The sequence below is a fragment of the Aythya marila genome (assembly GCF_965140915.1).
Source record: "Aythya marila genome assembly, chromosome: 1".
Lineage (NCBI taxonomy): Eukaryota > Metazoa > Chordata > Aves > Anseriformes > Anatidae > Aythya > Aythya marila.
In genome coordinates this window covers 141,981,562-141,995,516 of record NC_139042.1, presented here as the reverse complement: position 1 = coordinate 141,995,516, position 13,955 = coordinate 141,981,562, and the positions used below count along the sequence as shown (strand labels likewise).

Here is a 13,955-nt window from a genome sequence, read left to right as displayed (position 1 = left end):
GGTTTGTTTCTGTTTTGTTGTTTTCTTTTTTTGTTTTGTTTTTTTTTAATTGGAGTGGTGAGGGGGGAGCTTGTAACAAAATTGGCAGCAGTAGACCGCGTAGGGAAGTATGCTGTGACAGTAATTCCATACTTGGGCCGTGGCACCCTGCCTGCGGGAAGTGCAGATTGACACGGGGACTCTCTTACTGAATCAGTGTTTGTTTTTGCTTTTGTTTTTTGGCTTGATTTTGTTTACAGTTTCCCAGCCAAGATTTGATGTACTTTGGAGACTTTAAAACTAAAAGCACAAGTGACTCTGCTTCCTTTCAGCATGAGGATTGAAAAAAAAAAAAATAAAGCAACAAACAAACAAGTGTGCATGCATGTATGTGCGTAGCTGTGGCCCTACTGGCTTCACTCAGGAGGAATTTCACTTTGTGTTTGCCCTACAGAGCATCTGTGGGGCTGGAGTCCCTGCGAGCAGCTGTCCTCTCCCAACAGAGCTCACCAGAAGCTCTGAACAATTTTTTCTGATGTATCTTGTCAACCCCGTGAGGTTTTCACTCTCTTTCAGCGGCCTCCAAAGGAGGCTCTCGGGGAGGCATGTAAGCACCAGGTCAGGGGTTTGCTCCATGCGCTGGCCTCGCTTTTCAGAGCATGGCCCAGCACGGCAAAACCCTGTGGAGTGAGAAGGGTGCCTCTGAGAGCAGGGCAAGCCACAGAGACAGGGAGACAGGCTGCTGAACTGGGATGGCCGGGGGGGAGGAGTCCCCAGCTCCCCTTCCCCGGAGCGCGGAGAAACCTCCCTCTTCGGGGAGGCAGCCGGTCGGCAGATGGTCGGGCTGCAGCACTGGGCTCTCGGGGGGTGTATAATTTCTCCGACTGTTCTGGACGCTGATACCCATGTTGGGGAGGAGCCCCTCCTTAGCCTTGCTCCTGCCGTCTTTATGCCCTGATTTTTTTGCAGCTGCTGCTAAAGATCACAGGGAACTTGAGCTGCAGCCTCGCCGGTACCCTTGTGGGTTGCCTGCAGTTATTTCTCCCCTTTGACACTGATGTGCTAGGTCGTGTCCTTCCCTGTGTCCCAGATTTCCTTTTATATGTGTAGAGGTCCACCGCGTATGATAAAAACTTTAAACTAAAGGTGCAATTCAGCCTGAGCCCCTTGAAAACCATTGCAAAAAAGGTAGGGACCCATGACAGCAGCCCAGTGGTTTCACAGTCAGGGATGAAAATTATGTTGGGTTCATGCGAGAAATCAGCTGCATCCACTCAGGATGTATTGCACAGATACATATTTACCATCCCACCACTTCTCACTGCAGTTAATCCAAATTGTTTTTTGGATAACGTTGGGTGGCAACTGCAAAGTAGGGGATGCAGTGACGAGTGAGGTTAACCTTGCATTGTTTTCTGAAACGTTGAAGGTGCAGAGAGAGGCTAATGAAGTTGGGATGGGGAGAATACCTCTTGGGGGGAAGGAAGAAATTTCAGTCACGGAGTGTTCTGAAGTAACTCTTCTGACCTCCTGTAGGTGATTTCTCTAATAGTTTTCCTTCGCTAATGAGCTGTGTGGCAGATTGTTATTGCTGTGTGGCAAAGGGAGAGAGAAGGGTGGGAAACAGTGACAGTCATGGTGGGCCATGGTCTCTCAAATAGGTCCTAGGAACTCCAATTTACTTCAAGGGAGAGTTCATTTTCCTCTGGATATGTGTCCTGAGACAGAAGGTCTGCATGCATCAACCTATTCCTCCATGTGATTTGCAGAGAAAGGAAAGGATATTGCTCACTTAACATTGATTGCTTCTTTTGGTTGAATTTTGTTAAAAGTCTCAGTGATGCTGAGAACATTGGGAGAAGAGATACCTCTCTCTCATCTCAGCGATCTCCTCCCTGTCTTCTTGTTGCCTATCAAAAGGGTTTTAGAGGTTCTCAACTGCAGCAGAGACTGTGGGACTTGCCAAATATGCAGGTGTGTCGCTGTCTTATTTGAGAGCTTGAAAAAAGAGTATTTGACAGCCTGCGTCCATGTCATTCCACTCCAGGACCCTGTCTGTCTGGTTCTTGGTTTTAGATTTTATGGCTAATGCTGAACAATTAGTTGCAAGCATTTCTGCTTTGTATGGGGAAGAACCCCAAGGGCAGAGTTCTCACAGATTGCTATGCTTCCTGTAGATTTTCTCCTCCAAACCAGGGGGTCTATTTCAGAAACCCTTTTCAAAGGGAAATTTAATAGAGACCAGCCAAGTGAGACTAACCGTAGGTGTGGCAGAGAGGTTGAAGACGAGCACCCCGCATTTGTCTGGGGAAAAGAAGCCAGCCCCCATGAAGAGTGAAAATATAAATTGGGTAAGATTGAGAGTGATTGGGAATGCCTTGAGACATCTGGTTCCCATCTCTGGTTCTCATTTCTATCCTTATTCAAAGCGACAAATGCACAGTAGCCGTCTTTGAAAATTGATGGGGGTAGGAACTCAAAGCACTCTTGAGAACAGAGCTTGTAATGTATCGGACACTGGGTGGATGGCGGAAATTTCTAGTGTTAGCCACTTATGTGAAAGTCAAACTCAAACCAAATTGGTTAAGTCAACAGAGCCTGTCCCCAGGGGAAATGAGAGTTACATAGGCAAAGATTTCAGATGATCTTCTGGAATTGAGGGGCTTCCTGGATCAGTTTTCTTTGAGAGTAGTTGAAATGGTAGAGCAAGATCAGTGAACTCATGCCAGTGGTAAGAGTATCTGTCTGATGCATACCTTTCCCCTGTTTTTTGTGGAAAAAGACTTAGAAGGCTAACAGGTCAAAGCCCTGTTCCCTTTGTTGCTTCTTCCTGGCATCCCATGTCACCACTAGTTTTGCAGGATCCTGGAACTAGGATCCTAGGAACTGTTTTTGCAGTCTGTTTTACTGGAAATATACGGACTCTGTATCAGGTCTGGCAAAATAAGCTCAGGGTGCTGGAGCTCAGATGCTGTTAGAGAACTTACATCCCTTTTCCACAGTGGGCTAAGCATCTGAATACGGGTGTTGGACTTGTTTCAGGAAAGGATATTCTGGTCACTGTTTCTGTTCTGAAACCTTGAGTTAAATGTGTCTTTACGTATACATGTTTATATGTATAGGATGACTTCAGTAAATATCATGTATTTCAGCTCTCTGTGATCAAGTAGCACTCCCAAAGAGAAAAAGATTATACAGAGAATCTGGTATCACACTTTTTGCCACGTTGAAGTCATTGGAAGTTGGATTAGGTCTTGAGCTATAATGAGGAAGTCACTGTGGAAATGCACAGCGACTTAAGGTAGATGTGTTGTGCATTGAATATTTACTCAGAAAAAGTATGGTTTCAGTAGTTTTTTCCCTAAAATTATTACTTGAGACAGCACAGAAATCATTTCACGGGGCAGTCCTCTTTATTGTGCTGACTGAATGTTGTGAATTGTTTCAAATTGTGTTTGATTGCTAGTATTAGTGGGGCAAAACGATGACACTTGGAAATACCAACAGTCTGCTCGTGTCATGCAGAAAAGAACAAACTCCAGCCTGCAAAAGGCACTAGATCCAGGTACATTTGAGCATCTGTTGTTAAATACAACTAGGGGGTGACACAACTCATCCGGTGAGAGGAGTTAGCTCTGGGAGGTGAGCTTCCATTTGACGTCAGAAAGAAGCAGGTTGGTGGGGAGCAATCTGCGGGGTGGTAACATCAACTCCTCTCCATCTGAGGAGGAAGGGAAGCGCTGCCAGGTGGACGTGGCTTGAGAAATCATGTGGCATCTGTTCCCTCGTTCTTGCAGTCTCGCTGTCCAGTCGTGGTCCTTGTAAAGGAAGTCCACTCTTTACCAAACGTGTGAACCCCTCATCTAATAGCTAACTTCATATTGACTTTGACGATCTTCTTCCAGTTGGATCGTGCTCCCCTCTCTCTTTGTTTAAAAATAATAGCTTTTGTAGTAGTTAGCAATTTCTCAGGCAAATGCAATTCTGCAGTGCTGGCAAAGTTCCATTAATCATATAGAGTAATCAGTTTGTGCCAAAAACCTATCAAGTTGAGCTGCCTTTTTGAGAGCTGGTGGGAATGTGTACCCAGTGGTGTTCTTGCCGGCATATGGACTTCCCGTGTGTGCAGGAATGGCTGGGGTGTGGGGGGGTCCTCTCCTCTGCGCTCAGGGCACAGTGCTAGCAGGCTAAAAGAGACTGGAAAGTCTCAGGTGTCAAAGTCATAAGGACAGATCTTGGTATAAAATTTTATGTTTAGGGACACATTTCATGTTTAGGGACGCGTATCCCCAGGCCTTTTTCATACCCTCCCCTGAAACTTTCAGCAGTCAGAATAAGCTCTCCATAAAATATAGGCAGGAGCTCTTTTAGCCTTAAGCTCCACCAGCAATTTGATATATGTCAGATAGGAGCATTTATCCTCAACGTCAGTTGAGAGTAAGAAATATGTGTTTCTTTGGGTTATGTGGTGAACTGCTGGCAAAGAAAAGATTATTTAATGTGGCCCAGCTGGCAAATGAGAGAGACCATTTTAGTGGTAGTGCTGAAAAACTCAAATGTTCGATTTGATAACCTGGGAGACTTGAGAGAGGTCTTCCTCTGGGCTGAACCATGCTCAGGAGGTCCACCCGTGTTGGAAGCAAGCCTTGTTGTGTAGCAGGGCCCGAGCCAAGTGCACTAACTGTGCAGTTGTCCTGCCAGAGCCACTGGTGGAGGAATGGGCAGAAAGTGTCAGCACCCTTGGGACCGAGGGAGAAGGGAACAGGGGCCACCACAGGAGTGTGGGAAGCATATGGTGATGGAGCAGGGAGGAAGTGGTGGTGGCAGAGAAGATCAGCTACACGAAGTTTCAAACCACTGAACAAGCGCGTAGAAAAGTATTGAAGAGGGGGAGAGAGGAGCAGAGCTTAGCAATGGCAGATGTGAGGAGCAAATGGAAAGGTGAAGATGAGGATATCTGCATGAGGTGGAGAGAGGCAGAAGGGGATCAGACTCATGTGCTTCGTTGTGTCCTGGTTTAGCAAAGGGTCAGTGTTGGTGCTAGCACAAGGCAGTGCCCGCAGGGATGGAAAGGGGATGGAGTGGGATCATGTTTAGCTTATTCCTTCAGCTTGGAAAGAAATAAGTCATCGAGTCCTGCAAGCTAAGCTGTGTATAATGTGAAATGCCATGATGTTGCAACTAGATCTCTGTCCTGAAAACCTGAGTTACAGAGCTGCAGTTAGCTGTAACCATCGCAGGGCACGCTTCTCCTTCAAGGGCTACCTGTCTCTGTGTTGCCTGTGTTCGAGTTGCTCCAGGCAAACTTCAGCAAGTGTACATTTGTTTCCTTGGTCAGATCCCAGACGTTTCACAGCTACCTGGAGGACATCATCAACTACCGCTGGGAGCTGGAGGAAGGGAAACCCAACCCGCTGCGGGAGTCCACCTTCCAGGAGCTGCCCCTGCGCACCCGCGTCGAGATCCTGCACCGCCTCTGCGACTACCGGCTCGATGCAGATGATGTCTTCGACCTCCTCAAGGTGTGTTGGGGAGCTGGAGCAGGGAAGGAGGAAAAGGTGGGGCTGTAGGAGCTGGGCCAGATTAGGGAATCTCTTTGAGAAGGGAGAGGATGCTGCTATTAGGTGAATTTTTAGGCCAGGTACTTGGTGGTGCTGTAGGGCAGCGGTTCCCCATCTTGATCCCCAACCCTTACCTTGCAGGCGAACTAAGGCAAACAGGCAGGACTGCTCCCAGGGCTCTTGTTCTACAGGGATGTGTTTGTAACACAAAAATAAATTGGCTTTGTTGGCTACCCTTCCTGAGAAGACTGAATTTTGGAGATGCTCCAACTGCGATGGCAGGGCTGGGCGAGCTGGGGCTGTGCTGCTGAGGGATGGTGTGAGATGAAAGGATGGGGCTGAAGTGCACCGGGGGCTGGGGGAAGGGTGGTGGGAAGGGGGAGGGAGCTTCTCAGGGCTGTGCGTGACTGTCGCCAGCGCTAATTAGACCTTCGCTGTCAGGAGCACCAGAGATGAAATGTTAAAACGAGGGAGGCCATTCAAATTAGAGATGCCAATCTCAATCCCTCCTTGGACGGGGAGCGAACGTCGCCTTCCCCCTGGAGTAACATTTTCCCAGATCGGCCCGGAGGAGCAGCTGTACTGCTGTTGTGGCATGGTGGGAGGGGAGGGAGGTGTTTGCGGAGGGGGTGTCATCGTGTTTTGTGTGACAATGTGGCCGCTTTTCAACTTGTCACCGTCTGGCGGGGGGCTCCCCGTGGGCACAGGGCTTGGACGCCGACAGCCTCCGCGTGGAGCCGCTGGGCGAGGACAGCAGCGGTGCCCTGTACTGGTACTTCTACGGCACGCGGATGTACAAGGAGGACCCGGTGCAGGCGAAAACCAACGGAGAGCTGGCTCCAGACAGGTAACAGCCCCTCGAATGCCCCCGTGCCCAAGCCAGGGGCATGGCAGGAGGGGGGCGGAGGGGACTCCGCCTGACTGCTGTTGTCCCGGGGGGGGGGCGGCTGGGAACAGGGGGCCGTGGCCGTGCGGGGCGAGAGCGAAGTTGCCAAGCAGACTGCGAGCTGCCCCGCGCGGCGCATTATGCCGGAGCCAGCCTGCAGCCTTTGTGGCACCAGGAGAGCCTGCTGCCGAGCGATGCTGCCTGCCCCACCGCATTCCTTGCTGTCTGCCCTGCACCGCGCTGGCGGCTCCCAGAGCAGGCTCCCAGCAAGGGGGAAGCCCTCGTCTTCTCCCCTCCCTCCCTCCCCTTTCTGATGTAATCCCTCCCTTCGGTTTGGTTCCTAGCAGCTGTTCCCATTTCCCTGCCCTTCTCCCTCCCTGCCAGCCACGGTTCCCGTGCTCAGCAGATATTTCATGGTGGTTTTGCTGTTTCGCAGGGGGTGTGGGGGGCAGGCGAACACCCCAAACGTTCCTGGGAAAACAGGCAAGAGACGAGGGCGACCCCCAAAGCGGAAAAAACTACTGGAGGAAAATTTGCTGAGGTATGGAAAGGTTGTTCCGCAAGAGACATAGGATGCCTGTGTTCCCAGAGGGAAGTCTCTCTGATATTTCTCGCAATTAATAATATAATGTGCTTCTGGGGTTCCCCCAGTAAGTATGTATATATCATGCAGCCATAATCTCAATGCATCTGTGAAGTGAAGCAGGCTCGGGCTTGGTGGGTGCTTTGATCACTCTCCAAAGAAAATTCTGACTGAGATGGATGCCAAGCTCGGTGAAACACTGGGTATCACTCTTCCAACTGCCTCACTTCTGATGCAGCTCCTCTGTGCAGTGCTAGGGGATACGCTCCTGATAAAAGAGTGCTTTCACTCTGCAGCACTTGAAGCCAAAATCTTGGCCACTTGAGTCAGTATAGATTTTGGGATACTTCCCGTGAGAATTGAAATACTGCCTCTGCCAAATTCTAGCCTGCATTCTTCACTCCTTAATGTTTTGTGAAGCTATGACAAGTATGTGTGTTTGTGTATATGACAAGTATGTGTGTATATATACATGCATATACACACATATTATAGAAGGAATGGGGTGTTTTGCATGTTTTTTGTGTGCAGTGATTGCTGTATCCTCATTCTTCTTAGAAGTGTCTTGTTTTCAGTGATGTGAAGTAATGTATTTATTGTGTCACTTCTCTTTCTTCTTGGTAGGGAGAAGGCAGAAGAGAACATGCTAATCCGTGAGACTCAGATAAGAAATGGTAAAGAGATTTTGTGGGGTCAGGGTTGATGTGATCAGCTAACACAACTCCTAAATTATCAAAGCTCGGGGAGTTGCCTCTCAGGAAAGGGAGAGTCCGTCTGTCAGTGGTCCAGCTGAGTCTGGAAGGAGGGGTTAGTGTTACAGACTGCCCTGCAGCTGGGAGCCTGGGCACCTGCCTGCTTCCTATCTTATCCTGGATTAGTTTGGGATGAACAAACGCAACATATTGGGTTACACGAGGCCTTAGGGGCCCACCTACTCCCTAAAGTTGATAGAAATGGGTTGTGAATGGCCCTCACTTCTCTGGGGGGGAGTTGAACACAAGCCCCTGTTTGTAGCAGGCACACTTTTTCTTTCATGCCTCATGCACGGGCTGGGAAGAGAGCTGGGTCAGTGATGCCAAGATAGGGAAGGACCTTTCTGATTCTCCTCACCTCTCCCTCCAGTTGGTGGCTGTGCTTGGTGCTGTGTCAATGACGACTTGGGGATACCCACCTAAGGGTTAATGAGGCAAGCAGGGAAAGAGAGTTGGCAACATAATGTGCAACGGAGTCCGAGGGGGCCAGGGCTCATTTGTCATACATGTGAATCCCTTGGCTTCCACATAACTCACGGGCTCAGCCTGCCCGTTCCTCCACAATAAAAGGCAACTGTGGCATTGTCTTTCCCGTGCCTCGTTCCCTTCTGCCTTTGTGCTCAGATTTCCTGGCTGCTGCTCTGGAGTTGGGAGGCAGAGCTGCAGCTACGCGCATGAGACGCTGGGTTTTATCAGATCATTGTTTTCTAGCAAATTGTGCCGCTTCAGCTGTGGAGTAATCTTCTGGTGGCACAAAGCAGTGCATTAGTCCTGGCTGCTTTTGAAGCCAGTCAGCCACAGGCAGCTGGCAGGGGAAGGGAAAAAGAGGGGGCAGGCTTCAGGGCAGCGTGCAGGTGAGCTCCCTGCTGCAGTAGCTTGAGGTGTCACAGCCCCTAGCCATCCGCTGCCTCCTTCGGCCAAAGGAGAGAGCGTCACAGAGCCAGGGTGACAGAAGCTACAGCACACGGCTGCTGCTTTGCCCTCTCCGGTCCCTGGTATGTTAACATGAGCTGCAGCCGATGGCAGGTTAAGCTGTCTGCTGGCCTGTGACCTGCAGCTACCATGGCACTGAGGTTTCTGACCAAGGGCAGGTGGCCGGAGGGAGGCTGCAGCTCTCTGTCCTTCCTGGGGCAACCCGATAGCTCGTGTGCAGGAGCCACTGGCAGCTCAAATCCACAGAGGGCCTGGGGTCATGTTCAGAGAGAGAGGGGCTCTGGTTTTTTTGCTTGTTTTTATTTTTCATTGCTAATTTGCTTGAAAATGCGGTGAGAAGCTGCATGTTATTTGCTGGTGGTGGGGATGTGGCCATTCCTTTTTTTTTTTTTTTCTAGTAGACAGTGGTTGGCCTGATTTTTCTTGAGGCAGCTGAGAACCTCTCAACCCAAAAGGGTTTGAGCCAACATCTTCCCCTCTCCAAAAGTGAGCCACGAGCTCTCTGCTTAGAGAGCATCCTGGGGCAAAAGCATGCAAGTTGCAACTGATGAGGCTTCTCCGCTCTGTGTAAACATTTGTGCAGCAGGAACCGCATTCCCTCTTTCCAGGTGGGTGTTCCAACCACCATGCGAGAGAGCCTTTCCTTCACCATTAGTATTCAAATGTTTCACGCAAAGCGGAACAGCCCTGAATGTCTTGGTAGTTAGGACATGCTTCAGAGTGGTGGGAGATCTGCTTCAGATCCAGCTCTGGATCAAGCAGGGGATGGGATGTGAACTTTTGCAACTTCCCCAGCATCTGGCAGCCCGATGAACCCCATCCTTCACTTCCTCTTCAGTTCTTTCAAGTGCCTGCAAACAAAATGTTTCATTTGGGTAGAATGGAAGGTTTTATTCACTGCAGCAAAGGTTTGCAGTACTAAAAAAAATGGCTTTTTTCAAATAACATTAATTTTCATTGTTTTTATTCTGCTGCCAGACTAAATCAGACATTTGCATTGCCCTATGTCCTGCTCTGGCTGACAGCCTCCATTACAAGAAACAAATTAAATCCTTTCCTCTGGTACATCATAACTGGAGTGGAGGGTTACTGCAGGGATGTCACACCACCTTTACTTCTTCACCTTTGGAATTCCTCTGTCTTGGCATCACTGTCAGTGTCGCTAGGGGAAGTAACCACACTTGTAGTAGCTTGAGAGTAGTTTTTAGGCACACTGACTTCCCCTCCTAGAGCATGTTTCCCATAACAGTGACCATGGGCAGTATCTTTTCCTCTTCCCAAGCCCTGAGGGCAGGAGAAGAGAAGGGATAAAGAAAAGTTTAGTCATAACTGCTGTGGAGATAACATCCTTTCATGTTGTTGAAGGGTCCCAAGGGCCAGGCCGTGGGACATGGTGGCTGCTGTGTCAGACGGAAGAGGAGTGGAGGCAGGTCACAGAGAGCTTCAGAGAGAGGACTTCCCTTAGAGAGCGGCAGCTCTACAAACTCTTGAGTGAAGACTTCCTGCCGGAGATCTGCAACATGATTGCACAGAAGGTGAGGAGACATGACATCCTGTTTACCTCTGTTCGACTGCTTCCAAGAGCATGGACGTTTGCTGATTGAAGGAGAGCAAAATCCAAGCAGCTGTCACCCCGTCCTGCTCCCCTCTCCGGCCTGCACGTGCCCTGGATGCAGGGGCTGTCTAGCTCACGCATGGGGAGAAAGATTCTCCCCATGGAGTGGTAGGGCTAGAGATCTGGTCGGTGATTGCACGGTAGCATGAGTAGGATGGCTGAAGGGGTTCCTGTCTTCAGCCATGTTGTGCGTCCCTTTTCTGCAAGCAGGGAAACTCTGTCTGCTTCTGAACTTCTGCGATTTACTGCCTGGCTTTTCTCTGCAAGCTGCCTCTGATTTTACTTTTACTGCAGTTTCTCAGCTGGCTCTGCTGAAGGGGCAGTTGCTGCTGCTTTAGCTGTCCTAGCTAGGTCTGCTTGAGATGGTATGGCAGAGCCCTTAGACTCCAAAGGGTGCTGCCCATCAAAGGAACATTTTCAGGTGGGACAGCAGGAACAGGATCCTTCGTCTGGATGGCTTTGCAAAATGGGCTCTGCAGTCAGTGTGATATTCTTGGACTGAGTTCAGTGTGTTTGTTTGCTGCCCATGTAAAGCTAATAGGGATTTCATGGTCACTTCTAGCCCCCAGAGTTTCTCCTGCCAGTATCACCGATGTGCCCTAATTTCCTCCACTCTCTCTTTCCTTCCCTCAATTCTCAACCCTGTTTCAGGAGAAGCGTCTGCAGCGGCCAGAGTTTTCTCCCAGGTGGATGTCTGACCATCAGCCCATCAAACCAATCAAGCAGGAGGTGAGGGGGGGTGCGAGGGGGAGGACAACAGAGGGAGGCGAGAGCAGATGCCTCCTGGGGGAAAAAATAAACCGCAGCATCGCTATTCAGTGGGAAGGAGTCGTTTGAAAGTGCTCGTGCTGAAAGGGAGATGGGTGGTAATGCCCGTCAAACGCAGGCTGACACTCGGGGTTTCTATGGCGAGCAGGGAGGTGCTGCCCTCTGGATCGCAGAGGTAAGCGGCCTTGCCGCAGACGCTGGTGCAGCTGCATATGGAAATCTGTACTCAGCCTGGGGAATTCCACTTCAATGAAAGTGCTGGCACATTCGAGGCAGTTCAAAGAAAAAGTTGAAGAAGGATGAGAGGGCTAGAAGAACTGGCTTACAAAGGGAAATGACAGAAATTCAGCCAAGGGGAAAACGTGAGGCTGCAAACACATGAGGGTGTAGATAGTGCGGGGAAAGAGAAGAATGACTTGATGGAGTACAGAGCTGAGCTAGGAGGGGGGTCAGATGGAAATGGAAGTCACAATTTAGGCATTTTCTTAAAGAAATGCTCATCAAACTACAATATTGTCTGCTAAAATGGCCCCTCCGTGCCTCCTCACCCTCATCTTCTCTCTACCCCATCGGTGTAAAAGCGCTGCTGCTTGCGGGTCTGTGCAGTGAACCAGACCCAGAAAAATGGCTGGAGTTAAATATAACCCTTTTCTTTGGTTGGTTATTTTTAACATAGATCAGCTTTCCGATCCAGTTCACCACACAGCCCCCAACAGTCACGTTGGTACAGCCAGGGGCATGGTGCGGTGGAGATGGGGGTTCTTTCAACTGGCAACTGCTACCCAAAGAAAGTGGTCAGGCAACACAGGATTAGCTCTAGAGGAAAAAAGTGGCTTGATTCTGTCAGGCCATGGCATGATCCCTCACTGCAGACGTAATGAAAACATAGTTACCTGTTGTTTTGTCCCAGAATGCTGTCAAACCCTGGGAAATCGAGCTGCAGGGAATATCCCACGTGAGCCAGGGGTTCCTGCAAAACAAAGGAGAAAGTACCGCTCCCTGCAATAAACACGATTGCTTAAAATACATGGAGGAAGGAAGAGCCTCTCATCGTGCTGCAGATAAAAGCCTGCAGAGAGGAAAATGAGACCCTGGCGATGGTCAGTTGGGGGCCAGCGCTGCCCTCTGCAGAGCCCACCGTCCAGGAAGCGCAGGGCCACGTGTTTGTTCGCAGGCAGCAGAAATCCCAGAGGAGGAGGGGAGTGGGAAACACATGGAGCCTGAACGATGCTAATCAGTACCGCAGGTGCTCCAGGTCTGCGGCGGCAGAGGGCTGTTAATTGCTGCCTGTGGGCCAGTGAAACGTTTTCCAGTGAGCGGGGGGCCCTCCTGGCTCCTGCCGCAGTGGGGAGCGGGGACTCAGCCAGGACGAGGATGGGGAATCTCTGGGCGGGTGTGCTGCCTGCCCAGCGGGATGCAGCACGCAGGGGAGCCAGCGACGGTGCCAGGCATCTGATGGCTTGTTGGCTGAGTGAGGGGTGGGCAGCAGGCAAGCCTCGGGGAGAACACTGCCTCCTGTGCAGGGGTGACCCCTGCCTCCCGGCTCCGCTAGATGGATGCCGCCTCAGTCCGAGATGCAACTGCTCCGTAGGCTCCTAATCCTGCGGGGGATTTCTCAACAGGTGGTTCAGATTAGCTCCTCATTAAAGAGCCGCCTGAGCAGCACCCTCATTAGGGCAGTGCTGCGGAAACCGGAGCAGGGAAGGTTTGGAGGGCGAGGGGCCAGGGCGCCCGCGCCTCCTGCTCCTGAAGTCTGATACCCGCTGTCTGAGAGCAAAGTAAAAGGCAGAAATTTGGCCCTTTTGGGGTCCGGGGGGAGGCAGCAATGTTGTGTCCTGGAGTGCTCTCTGGCGGAGGGAAGGAGGTGGTGGTCACAGAAGCGAGAGTTGGTTTGCTTGTTGTTGGCTTTTTTCATGCAAGTGGGAATGAAGCTGGAGAAATGTTCTCTTTGCTGCTGCTTCATTTAAGAAGGAAGTTTAACTTGTGTTGGTTTCTTGCTTTTGTCATGCCAATGGGTGTCTGCTTCCATCACGTCTAGTAGGAGTTTGAAACTTGCTATCTATCTTTTGTTTGTGTTTGCTTGCTTATTTTTTAACCCTGAGATGAACACCCTCAGCTCCAATGGGCTTTAACTGGGACAGCAGCAGCAGGCAGTAGGTCCCTCTGAAATTCAGGCCGTTTCTGTGTCTGAAGTGTCGTGAGGAATCCACCCAGCATTGCCACTGCCCTGCAAGCACCCCAGTGAGCAAATGCAGTTGTTAGGGGCATCTGCTGCAGTCTGTGGTTCCTGCTCTTCTCTTTTCCTTCTGTTCCTAGATTTGCCAGGTTGACGTTCTCTCTTTTGCTAAGATTGTTGCATTGCCTTGTCAGCATGATATTTGTGAAGGGTTGATCCAGAACGTGCTATGGATTCTGTCTTGTGCCATTACAGTATATATGGGGTGCTCAATGCACCCAGTAGGCTTGGAGAGGTCCTGGTGTGACCACTGCGACTTGGGTGTTGTGTTTATGTAGGTTGTGAATGGTGGATGCTGCATGAATTTAAGGGAAGGGGAGGGCTTACCTGTGCACTGACACTTGCTCAAATTAGTGTGGCATGACAGGCTGGCTTAGATCTACTGGCTGGAGAGTCCAAAGGCTGATGGTCACATCCTCAATTAAATCTCTGGTGTGCTGCTGACTTCTGAGGGCTGGTTCCTGCTTACCTCTTTCTCTTCCTAATGATGGTTTTCTTTGGTTTCTATTGCAATTTATAGGTCAGACAAGGAGGTTGGGAGGAAAGCTGTTTAAAGACTGTCAGGATCAGGCCTGAAAAGAAGTTGTTTGTAGTGCATGAGTAGAAAATAAGATAGGAAAGGGATTTGAAAAAGAATAAAAA

At 50.1% G+C, this 13,955-nt stretch overlaps 1 protein-coding gene across 2 annotated transcripts in view; it reads left to right on the top strand.

Annotated features, from left to right (window-relative positions):
* Positions 1-13,955, top strand: part of CECR2 (CECR2 histone acetyl-lysine reader) — a 93,163-nt gene that overhangs the window by 62,699 nt on the left and 16,509 nt on the right. The window contains exons 3-8 of one of the 2 annotated variants that reach the window (XM_082775586.1): positions 5,318-5,501; positions 6,248-6,387; positions 6,863-6,967; positions 7,634-7,683; positions 10,060-10,229; positions 10,961-11,038. In XM_082775586.1, coding sequence (XP_082631712.1) covers positions 5,318-5,501; positions 6,248-6,387; positions 6,863-6,967; positions 7,634-7,683; positions 10,060-10,229; positions 10,961-11,038 — 727 coding nt within the window. The remainder of the gene's footprint in view (positions 1-5,317; positions 5,502-6,247; positions 6,388-6,862; positions 6,968-7,633; positions 7,684-10,059; positions 10,230-10,960; positions 11,039-13,955) is intronic. The other variant, XM_082775587.1, reaches the window with a different exon arrangement.